Source organism: Patella vulgata, chromosome 3, assembly GCF_932274485.2.
Source record: "Patella vulgata chromosome 3, xgPatVulg1.2, whole genome shotgun sequence".
Taxonomy (NCBI): domain Eukaryota; kingdom Metazoa; phylum Mollusca; class Gastropoda; family Patellidae; genus Patella; species Patella vulgata.
Genome location: NC_065881.2, coordinates 80176093 through 80191969, shown reverse-complemented (window position 1 = coordinate 80191969; position 15877 = coordinate 80176093). Strand labels below are relative to the sequence as shown.

At 35.6% G+C, this 15877-nt stretch overlaps 1 protein-coding gene across 1 annotated transcript in view; it reads right to left on the bottom strand.

Moving 5' to 3' along the window:
• The window catches only part of LOC126815092 (cilia- and flagella-associated protein 46), a 58281-nt gene extending 51843 nt beyond the window's left edge, over positions 1–6438 (bottom strand). The window contains exons 1-9 of the mRNA XM_050540630.2: positions 6342–6438; positions 5751–5849; positions 4566–4756; positions 3404–3500; positions 2697–2828; positions 1871–1988; positions 1217–1343; positions 937–1062; positions 427–610 (exon numbers count right to left, since the gene is read on the bottom strand). Coding sequence (XP_050396587.2) covers positions 427–610; positions 937–1062; positions 1217–1343; positions 1871–1988; positions 2697–2828; positions 3404–3500; positions 4566–4756; positions 5751–5849; positions 6342–6362 — 1095 coding nt within the window. The 5' untranslated portion in view covers positions 6363–6438. The remainder of the gene's footprint in view (positions 1–426; positions 611–936; positions 1063–1216; positions 1344–1870; positions 1989–2696; positions 2829–3403; positions 3501–4565; positions 4757–5750; positions 5850–6341) is intronic.
• Between the last annotated feature and the right edge of the window lie 9439 nt (positions 6439–15877).

Here is a 15877-nt window from a genome sequence, read left to right as displayed (position 1 = left end):
CGAGGATGGACAGGCGAACCTACTCCTTGTTACGTACAACCGTGGATTTGAAACCACGTCAGTTGACTCAATGACAGGCCGTATGATACAGCACGCACGTGCTAACCATTCGGCCATCCAACCCCCCTTGATGAAAATTAGAGAAAAGTGATATAGTCTGCCTCAAACCGTTCAAGATATGTGAATAGCTTTCTGATTAATAGAACTATTCTGTGTGTGCAACAGCTGCGCATGTGACTGGGCACTGGGGGCGTTTAAAGAGCCCTAGTATCAACTGGTCTTAAGGGCTAAAGGGTTGGTTAACATCTCAATAAGCGCATAGTGAGAAGGTGAATCACGATACATCGTGCCAGCACTATCCCATAGTATTTCTAACTTGCTGAGATGTTCTAATCAACAGACATAAAAATGAAATTGAATTCTTACCTCTCCAAATATAAAGTTAACTTCTGCTAGAATACGTAGTAAATCTTTATTATATAGTGGTACGGTAGGTTCTGGAGTGGCAGGATGACTACTAATACGACTCGATTTCTTTTCTGACTCCGACCCGGGAGGTGCGTCTTCTTTTACTTCTCTAGATTCAACTTTCTTCTCAACACTGATTGGTCTATAAAAACAGGAATGAAATGAAATGAAATGGGTTTAACGTCCTACTGTTCTGCTCCGAACTGGGCTAATATGCCATACAGTATGCTATGAGGGAAATTTTGCCCGGACAGCGCCTGTGTAAATAGCACTAATTTCTTTCAAGTTCATTTAATATCAAATCTTTGTTTAAAATTCATAAAAATCCTTTAAAATCACTCAAAATCATATTGACATTGAATGAATGTGAAAGAAATTAGTGCTAAATACACAAGATTAAATGATACCTGGACTACAGTGCAATGTTTTTGAAACATTCCCAATGATTACAATAATTCCAAGTTTTACCTTTCTACTGGAATATTCTTCCATCTATCATCATCATAGAGCAGAGTGAACTTAGCGGCAACACGACAAACATCCCATACTTCATATTTCCTCGCTGTTTTAGCCAAATCAGCCCACAGTCTCGCTCTACAGAAAAAAACAATTACATATTGAAGATGAGAAACCTATCAACATTCCGGACTCATTATGAGAAAATGACCAAGTCATATTACTGACTTTCTTATAGTTCTAGAAGTTCAAACCAAAATGTAACAATGGATATAAAAATAATAACTCTAACCTTTCTCGATCATTTTCGTCACCTAATCGTTTTAAATGTCCTTCAGCTTTTTTCAGACATTTATTAAATTGTTGAGCTTTAGCTGCCAGTTTTCTGATGACTGTTTGTGGACCTTTACCACTTGTATCTGAAAATCAAAACAAAAAATTCATTTATTCATCCACAAAAGAAGAATGTTAAAACCAATTTCATGTCATTTCATTTATTCAAATTCTACTGATTTGTCAACCAATAGTATCTGCACAAAATATTTTTACATCTGTAAACTTAAAATTGTTTTAAGATAATTGTGGAACAACCTGTTTCTCTTGTCTGATAAACTATATTGACAAATAAAAACAAGTCATGCAAGCCTTTTTAAATGATGTGGCTGTACCTGAACAAGAAAATGTTTCTTTTATACGGCCTAAAATTTGTGCGTACATAAATTTCTTTTGAGCTTAAAGAGTGTTACAATATGCAGTGAGAAATATCTCTATCTCCAAAAAAAACTCTGTGATAGGGGTAATAACTGTTTACAAAAAATCAATGTCTCGGAGTAAAAAAGATAAAACTGTATAAACTAAATCTGTTGCAGTTGTTCATGAAATATCATTGTCCATTGAAGGCTTTGTTTTACAACAATGTCAACGACATAATAAATGTTAATTCTACCTCTAGTTTCACTTTCACTGTCTAAAACAAGTAGAAATGCATCAGGTGAAAGAGCTTCACCAGCTTTAACTAACAACGATCTCTTCATTCGGATTGTTCCTGAATCACAACTTCTAGCCTATAATAAAATTATTGATCACAGATTAATTACAATTCAATAAAGTTTTGTCATAAAAACAAAACAAATCAAACCAAAGAATTGTTCAAATTATTCTATTTTTGGATAACAAATGTGTGAAGATCTGAAAGAAATGCCAAATGAATTGATAAGAACTGACACTTTGATCCGCTTTTACCCTTGGATGAACTGAATTCATCGTAACCAGTGTTCCTTTGATGGCTCCAAACTGTGGTTTCCCCTATCCAGTCCTATACCACAATGAGCTACTCTCATAACTTAGAGAGTTTGAGGTGGTCTATTAACAGTAGTTGCTCCCAAAGAAAATAGCCATGGTGTGCATAAGAGATGTTCCATTCCAAACCATTTCAAAAAGCATCAAATTTAAATGCCTTATATTTTCGTTTGGAACAGATCTGAATCTTAAATATTGAATACAATATTTATTGTTCGATTCTGACCTGAATCCAGACAGAACCCAACTCTAATATTTGTTAAATGCCCCCCCATAAGTTTTGTTCATATCAGATTCAATGTAATTCAGTTTGGATTCACCCTTTAATCATTCCGCGAGTAGTTTATACCGAGATCTAACATACATCTCCAGTGTGAACAGATGGGTGTGGTCAGGTTTGGAAAGATCAATTTACAACTTTGTTTTATGCTGATCTCCTATCAACAACAACTAAATGTTTCAACAATATCTACCTGTTCAATAATCATTGCTGCCTGATCTTCTGGTCGTTCTGGTTGTTTATATAATTCAGATCGTAATTCTAAACGATGTAGTACCACCTCTAACCTTTCTTTATAAACATTACCATCATCTAATAATAAAGCCTGAAAACAAAGTTATAGAAACGATGACACATACAATTAAACTGATACAGGTAGACCCAATCATCAACCAATATCCACTGCCGTTGTATACTAAACTGTCCAATTTGTTTCTATGACAACACAAAAATATTCAGCAATTCAAAAATCTGGGTTGAAATGATTAAAACTATAAATGGTAGAACATCATATTTTTGGTCATTATATTGTTGTGTTGTTCTGTACTTGATAAAAAAAAGACAGGGGAGGGCTATGTAAAGCAGTCAGATCTCTGGATTTTCAGGTAGATAGTCTCGGTTTCAAATCCTAGCGAGGGCCAAGAATAACCATCAGCATTAACTTTATTGAGAAATGAAATGGTATCTTCTGGAGAAAACACATGAGATTCGAATCCCTGAAATATTGATGATTGATGACAGACTGTGTGCTTTACATTTCACTTGATAGACCATCCAAACATCCAACCCCCCTTAGACACAAGCACTACCCTATAATACTGTTGGGAACCATACTGACACCTGCCTTATACCGATCAGTACAATAATGAGTTCCAGTGCAACATTGTCTCATAATCTTACCTTTTTCAAATGTTGCATGGCAACTTGTATTTGTTCATTATCTTCTTCACAATGTGCTAATTCTGTATGTATTTGACATCTAAGCTGTATTAATAAACTGTAATGAAAGATAATTTCTCTAAATACATCTGTTAACCTTAGATTAGATTAATTAGTCCCTATTACACAGAGAGAGTGAGTCAAATGAATCCAAATCTAACTATTGTAAAGGATTCAGGTATTTGGACTCCTGTATTGTGCATTCATCAGTCATACACAGAAACAAGGTTCTGGAGAAATCCAGCATGATAAGAATTATCTGATCTTAAAATACAGATGTGACATCATCCTTTGATGTTGGAGTACCATTATTTCAAATAATCGTACGGGCAATGTGCCAAGCGTAACTTGGTAAAATAATGAACTCGAGTGACGTATTTCATTGCAAAGCACGTGCAAGTGTCTGTATTTTAAGTTGTTTAATGGTCTCGAACTTAAGACGGCCCTCATGTTGTTACAATATATTACTTAATGTCTCGATCTCGACTATTAAACAATAGTTAATTTCGACTCTATGACATCATAGCTAGTTCATCAGGTTTAACTTTCTACTTACACGCAGGGTCATATGGCAGACAAGTGTGTGTTCTTGAATATCCAGTGTAAGTTTAGGGATAGAGGTGTGGATAAGAAATTTTACCGCCTTCATTTCTTTGATTAAAGGCATTTCAATGAAAGTCTGGTTTATATAATGTTCTAAAAACATGTGTTATTTAATAATGGTTACAGAGAGAGAAAGAGAAATGGGGTTTAACGTCCACTCGACACAAACTAGGCAATATTTATTTCAATAATTCACTTTGTGTGTAGAGGTCTTTAGCAGTGGAAGAGAAAAGGAGGAAACAGAGAAAATCAACGAGGTTGGACAGGAGACCCTACTCCTTGTCACGTACAAGTGGGGAATCAAAATCACGCCATTTGACTCAATGACAGATTTTATTATGAAACTCACACGCATTAACCATTCAACCTCTCTTAATAATGGCTACAGTCGCAAGGATGTGTTGACAAAATGTATAGGTTTTTCTGAAACCCAACAGTTCGTGCTGTCTTTCATTAAATCTTTAGATAAATATTGGTGGGATGTGTCAGACCACATTTTAACAAAAAACTGACAGGTTACCTTTGAATTTCTTCGAGTGCCTCTGCAATGATGATCAAATGTTTACGAATATGTTGTCGTAAGTTAGCCTGTTGTAATGGTAGAGATAAATTCCACTGGGTGACACAGCCTACTTGTATAATGTTTGGATCACCAAGACGTATAGCATTTAAAATGGCTTCTTCACATCTCTTCATTGCTTGCATTCTTGCCTGGTGTATAAGAAAATAAAAGAAATAAAACAGAAAAATATGAAAATTATTTGAGTCTATCATACTGATCAGAAGCATTTTAATATTTACAATTGGACAAATAATCTACAATTTAAAACCGAAATCATTGGCCTAGAGAGAGAGAGAGAGAGAGACAGAGAGAGAGAGAGAGAGATGGGGTTTAACTTCTCGATACAAACTAGGTCATTTTGGGACTAACACACATGTTTTTGTTTAATATTGGAATGATAAAATTACTATTAAATTTAGGCTTTGAAAGATTAAGTGGAAATCAGTGCTAATTTTAGTTTCAATTTTGGCTAACACCATTAACAGTGAATCAGTACTAATTTTAGTTTCGGTTTTGGCTAACACTGTTAACAGTGAAACACAACGGGCATGCTCTATTGTCAGTCTGGGACATCTCGCATTGACAGAATTGCAATCAAGTGACGCAGAATTCAGTCCTGTCACAGTTCTGTCAGTCCCGAAAACAGAGGTTGTGTAAGTAGAATTGTGACGTACGACAATTATGTTTCAGTTGATATGGTTGACTGAGATATTTACTTATGCAGTCGGCGCCTGCATTTTTGCCAGAAATCCCCTTATTAACTCAATTGTCGCTAATTTTAGGACATTCAGTAGGGTATCCCCAAAATCAGTTATATCTCGACATCAGCTTTATCTAAGATTTTAATTGTACACATATATTTAACAATCTAAAACAAACACATCGTATTTAATTAAACATAATTATATATCCCTTTAAACCCAAATCATATCACCATTAGAGAGAGAGAGAGAGAAATGGGGTTTAACGTCCACTTGACACAAACTACGTCATTTCGGGATTAACACATGGTTTAACTTTATTTCAATAATTCACATGCGCGTAGGGGTCTTTAGCAGTTGGAGGAAAACGGAGGACCCAGAGTCATCCAACCCTACATATCACCATCAGAAATTAAGAGAATTAACTGCCTTCTGCACTTACATCTACAACTGGTTTTTGATATGATTCTTGTTTTTCACCTAAACTTTTTACAGCCATCGCACAATCTAAAAACTCCAACTCTAAATAAAACTTCTGATCCTGTCAATCAACAAAATTATATTAACATTTATGAATTTTAATGGTTGTCACATATATTCACACATTTTAGAAATGTTTTCAACAAGTGAGACAAGCTCCCCAACACAAAGAATCATATTAAGGATTCATTAAAAAATTGTTTACTGTTTAAAAGTAATTCAAGCCTTCATATATATGCCACACATAGGGATCCTTGCTTGTGAGTCCAGATATTATGAATTGACAATGTCGAGTCACACAGAATTGAATTGTGTCAGTTCCGATAGCGAGTAAATCATGTCTCAGTTGAGAAGATTGGTTAAGAAATTTTTTTGTTCACTTTGCACATGCTTTGTCATGTAAGATCCTTGTACTTCCTTGATTCCCACTCTTCGTGACGATGAGAAAATTCTATTCAATGGAATGTTCAATCAATTATCCCCTTAATTTCACCAGAAGGTTTTTTTACTCGATATATACATAGAATTCTTTACAACATAATAGACATCCTACCTTAATATTACATAGTTTCATATTTTCAGCACAAATTTCGGCTAAATCAGCAAAATCTAATTCCAGACAGAGTCGAGCCAGTTCTAATAATAAAGATAGCCTGAAATTAACAATAATTAAAATATCAATAAATATCACTGAGAACAAACCGGGAATGAAATGTAAAAACATCAGGCATGAAATCAACACAAATTTTATTGAGCAGAAGAAATTTCTCCTGGACCAAATCAGTTGGCAGGACTACATTTGAATTTATAGACAGACCAATCTGTCTACATTCCTTTCATTGACACTTATTTTCCAGTATTTCACTAGGCCTATTTCTTTTCTGTTATTTCACAAGGCCTATATCTTTTCTGTTATTTCCCAAGGCCTAATGTCAAATAGCAATGCCACCTTTCATGAAAGAGATTCCTCCCCTTTCTCCTTTATTGGAGTCTCCGGGAGTTATCTCCCATATGTGGAATCTTTTGTACTTAGAGAGGTTGAATAAAACATGGCCTATCTCACATGTAGATTTTAGATTCAATACTTTTTAATCCATGACATCCATGGTGAACCAAAGAACTACCTCCAGAGAGCACTAATTATTTCTTCTTATTTCACCAGACCTATCCGTGATAACCTTATCCTTGAATAACTTATTACCAACACATTTTATATACTACATTCAAGATGCATAAAATCTTGTGGTTTTCCTTTGACAGTGATACAGGACGGAGGGCCTGACAAGGACAGCTGTCTAGCCGTTCGGATGTGACGAAAAAACTGAGGTCCCATGTACACATTGGCGTGCACGTAGCCCTTGGAAGTTGGAATTCGATATAAGGGTAGGCCGTAGCGCTGCTGCCCGGGCAAAATTTCCCTCATAGCACACTGTAGGACGTTAAACCCCATTTCATTTCCTTTCATGTGTAGAATCTAAAATTTTATACTAATATTTGTGATTGTCGTTTGTTTGTTTGTCTGTCTCATTATGGTTGGCAGCTACACTAGGGGTGTCCCGAGTCTGAAATTTGGTATATTGGGGTAGCTTGGACTGGGGAGTAACATAGGCATGTTGGTGATGGCCTACAACTTCCAGAGTGACGTTACTTCCTGTTCATGACTATTAACTGAAGCTAGTAAAATATATAAACTAAATTGTATTAAAACAGTGTTAAAACTTACTTATCCGGACTATCTACAGAAAGTTTTTTAGAACTGGTTGGTGTCGGTGTTCTTCTACCAGTTTTACTTCCACTTCTTCTAAAATAAAAACAAATATTTGTCATGTTATAACCATTGTCAATTGTATGTTGGAGTGATTGATATCTGTCCAGGAATGAAATGACATCCTACTATGTATTGCTCTGACTGGGCTAATGAAGACTGGCATACACCATACAGTGTGCTACGAGGGAAATTTTGCCCGGACAGCGGCGCTACGGTCTATTCTTATATATTGAATTCTAACTGCCAAGGGATCTATTAAATGCACGCCAATGTCATCCCATCCGAACAACTAGACAGCTGTCCTTGTCAGGCCCTCCTTCCTGCATATCGAGGAATGACTGAGGTGACATGGGGCAGGGTGGTCTGTGGCAGAGACTGAGAGAAAGAGATTTAACAATCGAAGAAATAAAAATATTTAAAAGATGTTACAATGGGAATCAGATGAAGAAATCATGGATGTGAATGTCAAATCAGGCCAGGTCATCCATTTGTGGTAGTCAAAGCTACACAGAGATAAAAAAAATGATTTTTATTTTACTGCTTAAACATACATGCAAGAGCTAAATCTGTCTATTGCAGGTCTTTCTTTAGGCCTGAAATGTTATCTAAACTATTAATTAGACATTAATTAACCTATCCAGACCATAATCAACTCTAGATGGTAGATCAATTTGAATGAAATTTTCAGCAAATTGCCTTTACACTTAACTAGTTTTTAACTATTATAGTGAGAACTGCCAACTCGTTATCAAATCTCCCATAATGTATCTTTAATAATAACTTACTTGGCTCAGTTAGTAACACACATTGGCTCACTAACATGGAGGTCCGTGTTTGATCCATGTGTTGCCCCAGAAATTTCATCAGAACTTTCCAGCGTGGTTCCCCCCCCCCCCTGTCAGTGATGCAGGACCGTGGGTCTGGCAAGGGACGACATATAGTCGTTTAGGTCGGACGCAAAACCGAAGTCCTGTGTACAAATTGGCATGCACATAAAAGAACCTATAATTGTTGGTTCTCAATATAAGAGTAGGCTGTAGTGGAACTGTCCAGGCCAAATTTCTCTCATAGCACACTGTATGGCGTCTTCATTAGCCCAGTTGGAGCAAAACAGTACAACGCTAAACCCCATTTCATTTCAATTCATTTCTTTATTTTACTTTTAAAGTCTCTAACTCAATATCATTCAAAATTTTCGACAGTGAAAACACGAATTATTTGTCAATTTAAATCAACATTGATGTTGTGATCTTACCGGGTAAAGATGGGATTCTGATATCCAATATTTAAGTCAAAATAAACATTTCACGAATCTTGTACCATAATGCGTTTCAGCACCATTTGTAATAAGGGACTCGAAAAAAAGGCTAGGCATTTTCCACTAGTCATGTCAAACAGTGACGTCATATTTGTATCTGAAGAGCATGCGCAATAAATACTATGGGTGTAGACTGGAATAACCAGACGCTAGAGATTGGCATTCGATTGAAACTTCTGGCGTATTTCGCCGAACATAACTGATGATAAATTACAGTAAAAACAGAAACGATTGAATGTAAATCAGTTTATATACATTCATATTACATTATTATATGCATTGTGATCCATTTGTGGCAATTTCTAGGTCCCAAATATTAGAGATTTAGCCCCTTTAACCCTTAACCAGTCAACATCATTTTGAGGTTATGACGTCAAGTGGTCAGGCTAAATAAAGGCTGATGTGAAATATTTTGTATGCCTATTTCAATCGACTACTGCCGAATAATTATAAGTGATAGACTCTTGACACAAATAAAAAAGTTTCATTAGAAATATCGTCTTCAGAATCGCTATCATCGATATAATCCGATTCGGAATAATTCATAACTATCTCAACCACTTCGAGCGTCTTTAACATTCCCGACACCATTAAATTACGTTTTTCGTCAAAAAATGTTGAACAAAGACATGTTTTTCTCAATGCCCTTGACAAGACAAGTTCCTGTCTGACACGCATGCATGGCCATATCAATTAAATACGAAACTAAATACTCAAATGCGGCTTATAGAAAAGGTTCTTGCTGTGGTCAACTATAGTCGACCGTGACCACTTAGCTGTATAACGTTGTGGTGACTATAGTCGACAATGACAGGTTAAGGGTTAAATAATAACTTACTTGGATGTAGTTGTCTCCTCTTCTTTACCAGTTTGTGTTGATGTTAAATTACTAACACTCGGTGAATTATCGCGGGCTGATAATTTAGAATCTTTACGTGAGATTCTATCTATGGTTGTTGTTGAGGATGCTGGGATATTAGCAACACCAATCTGATTTAATATACCCTGTATCTCGCTGTAATACTCTTTCTGTTCTTTTAGTTCTAGAGATCTACAAAATAAAATATAATAAATGATCATCTTAAAAAGATAACAATGAAATGAAATGAAATGGGGTTTAATGTCCTACTGTTTTGCTCCGACCTGGGCTAATGAAGATGGGCATTCACCATAGAGTGTGCTATGAGGGAAATTTTGCCAGGACAGCGGCACTACGGCCTACTCTTTTATCGAATTCCAACTGTCAAGGGATCTTTTACGTGCACGCCACTGTGTACATGAGACCTCAGTTTTTCGTACCATCCGAATGACTAGACGGCTGTCCTTGTCAGACCCTCTGTCCTGCATCACTGACAAAGGGGAACCACGCCAAAAATCTGGATGAACTTTCTCAGCCAATGCAGGGATCAAACACCCGACCTCCAGGCTAGCAAGCCAGCATCTTACTCACTAAGCCACCGTTGCTGATTGTGTTCTGCCCTTGAGCAAAATTTCTTCTAAATTTCATGCATTCTTTTTTTTTATTATATAAGAGAACACCTTTTTCATGTGGTCATATCACTATTTCCACTAAAAAAAAAGGTTATTTCCCACATATACCAGCATATATAATGAGACCTGTTTATTTATATATTATAGTGAGCTAGGCTATAATCATGAGAAGACTAAATCCGAACACAGACGATGGAACATTTTAGCCGAACATGCAGGAAAACATTGTTCCAATCAATCTGTTCGCTGTCTGTGGATCATGTTCACCGTCTGCGGACCGTTCATCATCTGTGAACAACAAAAATCAAAAATAATTTGTTTGCGTTCAGCTTAATACAATATTTATATTCTAGTAAGTCATTAAAATAAATTTAATCAAATATACTTACAGCTTTAATTTACATATTTTATAATAAACCGAGAGTTCAGGAGAATTTTTAATATCTTTATGAAGTTTAGACGATTCTACCAGTTGATTGTTTACCTGAAAATAGACAAGGTAGACATTTAAACATTTTGATGCATGAGAGAGTGAGAGAAATGGAGTTTAATGTCCACTCGATACAAACTAGGTATTTCACGACTAACATATGGTTCAATTTTTTTTTAATTAAGCTTATTCCCTTGTGTGTAGGGGTCCTATCACTGATAAGACGGGGAACCGAGAAATTGTGATTTCACGCGCACATGTTAAACCACTAGACCACCCATTGCCCCAATTTTGATGAGTAGAGGAATAGTTTAAGAATTCAAGAATTAAACAATGCAAAGCAGAAATAAGTCCTGAAATTTTTTTTAGTTATACCTGCATGACAAGATGCCTCTGTCATAGACAAAAGTGAATATAATCAAACAAAACGATTGAAGCTGGGCTTAAAAAGAGGGTCCGATAATCCAATAAGAATGCACCTAACCTATGTTTTACAAAAATATCATTGTGACTAAAATAGTAAGTACAGGGTGAACACACCACACACAAACAATTACACAAGATAAACCTACAGACAGGACACAAAATACAGACACCATAAACAACAAACGTACATACCAGATCAAGTGAATGGAGCCGAGGGCTAGTCGTAATCATCAACTGTGATGATATAGTCCCTTGTCTGTTATGATATAGGCTTCACTCAAAATGAATACATGATGCAGGGGTATGGGACAATTCGTCCCCATACAACTCGTTCCCGTACAATTCGTCCCCTGGGACTATTTATCCCTGGATGATTTGTCCCGAGACAATTCGTCCCCAACACAAGCAGCTTTACTTGTCACATTCTACAATTATTCTTAACACCATTTCTGAATCTACCACATAAACCACAAGTTAAAACTTACCATGAGACCAAATACTTGTTTAAACATGTTGGGTACATGTTGTCTAATAAATGATGCTGCAGCAGTTGCAATATGTGATGCATCACTTCTTCGACCAGCATCCAAATGACACTCAATTAATGCTCTGTAAAGAAAATCACAAATAATATAATCACCTTGCCAATTACTTCATTGGAACTAATACAGTTCATTTAATTTTGCAACATCCATTTTTTCCTCAATTTAAATGGCTAGACCCTTTTTGATTTATGTTCAAAATAAAATTATGGATTTCACTAGATTATAATATATGTTTTTTTGTTCTGTGGGATGACAATGTGTTTTTGATAAACATTTTAAGTCTATTTAAAATACAGATGTGATGTCACCATTCGATGTTGGCGTACCATTATTTCAAATAATCGTACGGGCAACTTGCCAATCGTACATTATTTATACTAGTGAAATATTGGACTCGCACGTGTCTGTATTTTAAGTTGTTTAAAGGTCTCGAGCTTAAGACATTGCGTAATATATTAAAACAACACTCGTGCCGTTTCAATATATTACTTAATGTCTCGCTCTCGACCATTAAACAATACATAGTTACTGCCAGTGTTGAAATATAACTATGATAATAAAAAAAAAAAAACAACCTTGATTATCCATTTCATTATTAAATCATTAAATGGCCATTTAATAGCTAAACCATCTTATAGTCCAGTGAGTTGATTTTGGGCTTATGTGAATAAATGTTTAAATAATAATCTATATAACATTTGAAACTAGCAAAAAGACCGGCAATAGGCAGATTTAGCTCTTACATGATGCATTTTTAATTGAATAAATAAATAAAAACTTACATCATTAATTGTGCCCGCCATTCATAATCTTTATCTTCAATATCATCTAAGGCCTTTACGACTTGATGTAAACTACGAGCTAGATACTGGCGATAACCAGGCTTTAAAAATGGCCGACAGAACTGCCAGTACACCACAGATGCATTGTAAACAAGAAAATGATATCTGAAATTTTAGAAAGGTATCATTAGTCCTGGAAATAATGGTGTAAAATGTCCCCCAAATACTGCATACTAAACTTAGGCTGCCTGTTTACAGTTAGCTCTGTTTGAGAACAGACACTAAGCTAGTTGACCAACATTTTATGTCCTAAATCAACGATTTTAGTCTAAAACACTAATCATACTTCAAGAATTTTGAGAAGTATTTATTCTGCTTCCACATAATGTAAATGAATAGGTTTATTTAGTCTTTGTGTGTTTGTCAGATGTGAAACGGAGTAGAATCGCATTACAAAACAATATACTAATTTTTGGATATGGCGGCCATTTAGGACAGATATCTATTCTTGAAGTATGAAGTAGATGGATCTCTATGTGCAGAAAGCCAATATAGTACCTGACAACTTCGACATTGTGCCAGACAGGTACATGTATTTATCAATCTGATTACAATACACATCTATATTTCGTTTCGTTTTTTTATACTTTCAATGGCCTACACTACATGAAGATCTGACCGGTTGTAACGATAGGTCGCGTCAGAGGTCATACGAGCGACTTTTGACCCTATGACGTCAGACATTTGATTAACCAATCAGCATTGATGTTACTAGTGGAAACCCACAGTTCTGTGCAAAACACGCCTAAAGCTCGCCATAACTGACCGTTTCATTGGCTAAGCACTCACACCATTCAGTACACGTCAATGATAACAACTCTTGCAGATCCTAGTGTAGTAAAGACAAGTAAAACAAAATTTTGAACTATAAAAACGAAAAGAAATAGGATCTGTGTTTTTATCAGATTGATGTATTTATAATATCAATAAAAACACAGCAAGAAAGATAAATTTGTGCCAGAAAAAATGACAGATACCAATTTGATCCTGTTTCACAAATTTTTAACTAAGATAAAATCCAAATTTTAGTAATTTGATTGGACAATATTAGATCAATTTTAGTGCTTAGCCAATCAAAATTGAAGTATCTACTAAAATTTGGATTTTATCTTTAGTTAAGATTTCGAGAAACAGGACCCAGGTCTTACAAAGTCTGAATTTATGAGAGAGAGAGAGAGAGAGAGAGAGAGAGAGAGAGAGATGGGGTTTAACATCCACTCGACACAAACTAGGTCATTTCGGGACTAACATATGGTTTAATTTTATTTACATAATTCGCTTGCACGTAGGGGTCTTTAGCAGTGGGAGGAAACCGGAGGACCCGGAGAAAACCCATGAGGTTGGACAGGCGACCCTACTCCTTGCCACGTACAACCGGGGATTCGAAACCACGCCAGTCGACTCAATGACAGACTTTATGATACAGCGCGCGCACGCTAACCATTCAGCCATCCAACCCCCCATGACTTGACAGTGACACAACCGCAATTAATCTACTTAGCTTATGACAAGCAGACACTCTACTTACTAAGCTTCAAATACACTTTTTGTTTCATAATTTTGTTAAGCTAATGGCACTATGGTATAGAAAAAAGTTGGACATGTGATTTTTATAATTAATTTAAACATGCCTTTAATGAGGTAATAGTGAATATTATTCTCACCTTTCATTAAGTTTAGCTAAAGATATGGCTTTTATAATATAAACTACAGCTTTGTCTAACTGTGCCTACAAATAAATCAAATTATAAATGTATTTTGAGCAAATTAATCAATGAAACAATATTAACAAATGCTTTAAGAAATATTTTTTTTTTCGCATTAAAAAAATTAGCCCATTAGAAGTTTTAATAATAAAATTTTTCAGGTCATAAGTCGATACATTTTTCAGCAGAAATCCGGCAGTCGTCTTATACTCCATTTTGACTTATATACGGAAGGTAAAAAAAAATGACATTGATATTATAGAAATTAAAAAAGCGATCGTTTTTATTTCTGACTGCACTGACTGGACTAACAGATTTTCAACTGTTTTCAAGATAGTCCACACAATACATTGATAATATAGAAATTAAAAATGTGATCATTTTTATTTCCGATCCAGGAGTCAATTACAAGTTCCTGTCATTCATAATGTACGTTCAGTTTAAAACTTACCAGACTATTAGCATCATGCGGTGCCATGAGTTGAGCTTGACATAAATAGGCTCGACCAAGAAACTGGTTTGCTGGTGGAGGTTTCATAAAATACATCTTTAAACATTCTCTTGCCATATCCACCAGACCAAACTAGAACAAAGAAATATAACATCTGTGATAGTGAGAGAGGGAGAGAGAGAGAGAGAGAGAGAGAGAGAGAAATGTGGTTTAATGTCTACTCGACACAAACAAGGTCATTTCGGGACTAACATATGGTTCAAGTTTATTTCCATAATTCACTTGTGCGTAGGGGTCTTTAGCCATGGAAAGAAACCGGAGGACCCGGAGAAAACTCACGAGGTTGGACAGGCGACCCTACTCCTTGTCACGTACGTACAACCGGTGAATCGAAACCATGCCAGTTGACTCAATGACAGACCTTCTTATGATGCAGTGCACACACACTTCGGCCATACAACCCCCCAACAAATTTCACTAAAACAGTCAAAGTGTAAGGCAAACAAGGTATCAGGTTCTCAAAAGAAAAGAATATGGTCAGTATGAAAACTATTATTAATATTGTTATTTACCTGGAAAGCAATTTCTGAACACACGACATACAGATCTGCAGTAAATGCTTCTGTTTCATCAGTTGATGGTCTAGATTTTGCCACACTACGTAAAACATTGTAAGCTTGTAACAAGGCCTGGTTTTGATTTGTGCCTGAAAACATCAAAACAGTATAAACATCTTAATTCTTGCAAACTTGTTTTGTACATATATACTGGCACATGATTTGAAAGAACATTTATTGTATTTGTATTACGCTGGATGGGAAGTGAATACAGTGTTTCTATAAATACATATTTTTTTCCTTATATAATTTTTTAGTACCGGTACACCAGAAAATCCTGAGAAACTTTCTTGAACGACAATGGGATAGAACCTCCTATGTCACCAAGCAAACGTGGTTCCATTTTGTATTAGATTACTTCCCATTTATTTACAGTATTAATATTTATTATGAGCCAAATACTGATGCAAGTCCAGGCTGTGGCACAGAAGTAGTTTTATTGGATACTATAATAATTGTGGGAAGTAATTAAATTAGAACACTTTATTAGTTATA